The sequence below is a fragment of the Octopus bimaculoides genome, chromosome 26 (assembly GCF_046866305.1).
Source record: "Octopus bimaculoides isolate indiv1 chromosome 26, ASM4686630v1, whole genome shotgun sequence".
Lineage (NCBI taxonomy): Eukaryota > Metazoa > Mollusca > Cephalopoda > Octopoda > Octopodidae > Octopus > Octopus bimaculoides.
This window is the reverse complement of record NC_142953.1, coordinates 26,627,656-26,630,316: the sequence shown is the minus strand read 5'-3', so window position 1 is coordinate 26,630,316 and position 2,661 is coordinate 26,627,656. Positions and strand designations below refer to the sequence as shown.

The following is a 2,661-nucleotide window of genomic DNA, read 5'->3' as shown; positions in this document are numbered from 1 at the left end:
ACTTCGTACACACTGTATGTTCTCCCTCCTCCTCTCGTATTGTCTCCTTCATTCGTGATTTACCCCACTACTAAACTTTCTCCCCTCCCCTACTCTTTCTCTCTTAGACAAGTGTCCGAGTCGTTGATTCGCTCAACACAACTCAATTCACTGTAATTTATTTATTCCACCCGACGGCCAATTCAGGACCTCACTTACTTGCCTACTTTGCAGTTACGTAGATTGGGTCGAGTATTTTTAAGCCAAAATATATTTCAGAATCTGTTTATGAATGTAGACTGACAAGCTCTTCGGAAATGGTTCACAAACGACGTAAAAATGAAGATAACGAAAGTATGTTTGATTAATGGAATATATTCGCTACAGTCGACATAACAACTTTCTTAAAAAAACATTTCCCCTTTACGTGACGTTTTCCTACAGCTATTTCACATATAATTTGGTGTTTCGTAACCACAACTATTCAAACGGGGGCACAGATGAAAGAATTTCTTCGAAGCCTCGCAGTATGAGCGACCCTGTTGATAAATTCTATAAAAGTATCGTAGAAGATGTTGTTCAGTCCAGCCGTGAACTGTTTATAGATGAAGGTATCGACGAAACTGTTCTTACGGAGATGAAAGCAGCGTGGTTAAAGAAAATCCAAGATTCTAAAGTGTTTGAATTTTCTAAAGTGAACAGAACAAATGCTGATGTTAATGGTTATGGAATTATTTCTCCTGTGTGTAGCAACAACAATTCTGAACTATTTGTTCCTTCTATTCATTTGGCGAGACCTCGCATACGCGGACCACGAAGTTCTTGTACAACTGCTACTATAGCCCTGCCGTATGGACTTTACAACCAGCAAATTAGGGATTTAAATAATGCCGGAATCTCTCTTCAACATAATGGTAATGGACATTTTTTAGCCATTCTCCCACCAGAACAACATCTACTGCAGCCACTTTCTACTGCTTGGACTTCTGAGAATTCAGGGTTAGGGTCCCATTCTGTTAAAGATAACAACAAACCGACTTCACGGTGTTTTCCTTTAAATTTAAATTTGCCTTCCATTCACCAAAATGGAAGCTCGCCTTCCAAATTGCATGGTCCGGCTACCAAAACCCATTTACCATTAAGGGTTGCTGTAATTAGTGAAAGTACTACACCGACTACAGTTAGTTCTTCTCTGTCCAGTGCTACCGGTCAAGTTAGTTCTACTAGGGTTGTACATACAAACGTTAATTCTGTCAAGGACCTGAATAATTGTGACAACACCAATGCAAATGACCCTGTTGGTCAGTTGTCAACGAATGAAAGTGAGCTACTTGGAGATGCTGGACCAAACAACAGGACCCGCTGTAGCATTTCTGAGAAAAACGATAGTAACTCGGTTCAACAGGTACAGAAAAGTTTAATAACCACACATACAGAAACCAATAAAGCGAACAGCGAATTTTTAACTCCTCAAGTCTCCTCTTCTACTCAGTCTTGTCACGGAGGAAATATGGAGCAGAATTACTTTTGCAGTTCGAACCAGCCCAATCGTCTTCCCGTCTCTTCACTTTCCCACCAAGATAACTTTACAGGTTACTCTACAGTTAAACCATTGCCTCCTTTTTACCACGAGAGTAGAACGTCGGTGGACAACACTCCGTCCACTCTAGAGGACTTTCTTGAGGATATCTCCGGCCCACTTTCGCAAAATTATCAAAGTTACGTTCCAGACGAAAAACACCCTAAATTTCCTCCAGCTGATACCACCACCTCCAATAATAATAATAAACCTACCTTGTTAAATGACTCACTGGGCCAGACCCCCATCATGTCTGTGGCATCATCTTCAGATAATTCTTGTAAAGGAAGTGGCCTCAGAAAAATATGTCAGTTAAGTGAGGAAGATATGAAAACTATAGAGGAAATTTTACAAATGGACGGAACTAATGACACAGAAATAGAGGACCTAGCTGGACATAATTTGGGCAATGGCACAAACATGTCTCCAGTCAGGGTCAAAAGCAAAAGTTTGAATATGTCTTGTCAATTTGATGGTGAGAACACGGGTTCAATTTCTTCCTCTGACAACAACACAAGCAAAGATGAAGAAAGCAGCAGCGAATCTGAAAGTAGCAGCATAAGCGATGAAATTGACGAAGAAATTGTAGACATTGGTATTGAATCTGACCCGTTAAATACTGCCGACGATGACAGCGATGCCGACATTTGCGCCATGTTCGAATCAGAAAACGTTATCGTCTGTCAGTTTGTGAAGATTTCTCGCATCAAAAACAAATGGAAGTTTCAGTTAAAAGACGGCATTTTGAACCTGTTTGGTCGAGATCTGTTGTTCTCTAAGGCAGTCGGAGATGCTGAATGGTAACAACACCGAGCAAATTTAATTCAAGTCTTTGCAGTCAATGTTTTTGTTATAAATCTTAAATTATTGATGAACCCTTTAATCACTGTTGCTTAGCCCCAGGTCAGCCTTGACCCGGTTAATCTATGATAATACATTCCAGTCAGGAACATCCCAGTTTTTATTCAGACATATCTCGTGCTATTCCGTGTTCCGATTTTTTTTTTGATTTTTTTTGTAAGGCAATAAAGGTGAAATATGAGGGGGACATGACTATTGTTTCTAGAAGATAATACCATGTCGAGGACCCATAGTGGTTAGTA

The 2,661-nt window shown here is 40.1% G+C and overlaps 1 protein-coding gene across 1 annotated transcript; it reads left to right on the top strand.

Annotated features, from left to right (window-relative positions):
* Nucleotides 1-65: 65 nt before the first annotated feature.
* Nucleotides 66-2,661, top strand: LOC128250888 (uncharacterized). The gene has a single exon (XM_052976883.2). It carries the CDS (start codon nucleotides 347-349, stop codon nucleotides 2,360-2,362), a length of 2,016 nt encoding a protein of 671 aa, XP_052832843.1. The 5' UTR covers nucleotides 66-346; the 3' UTR covers nucleotides 2,363-2,661.

Excerpts from the sequence above, each read along its gene's own strand:
- LOC128250888 (XM_052976883.2), top strand. The coding sequence starts at position 347 with ATGGAATATATTCGCTACAGTCGACATAACAACTTTCTTAAAAAAACA.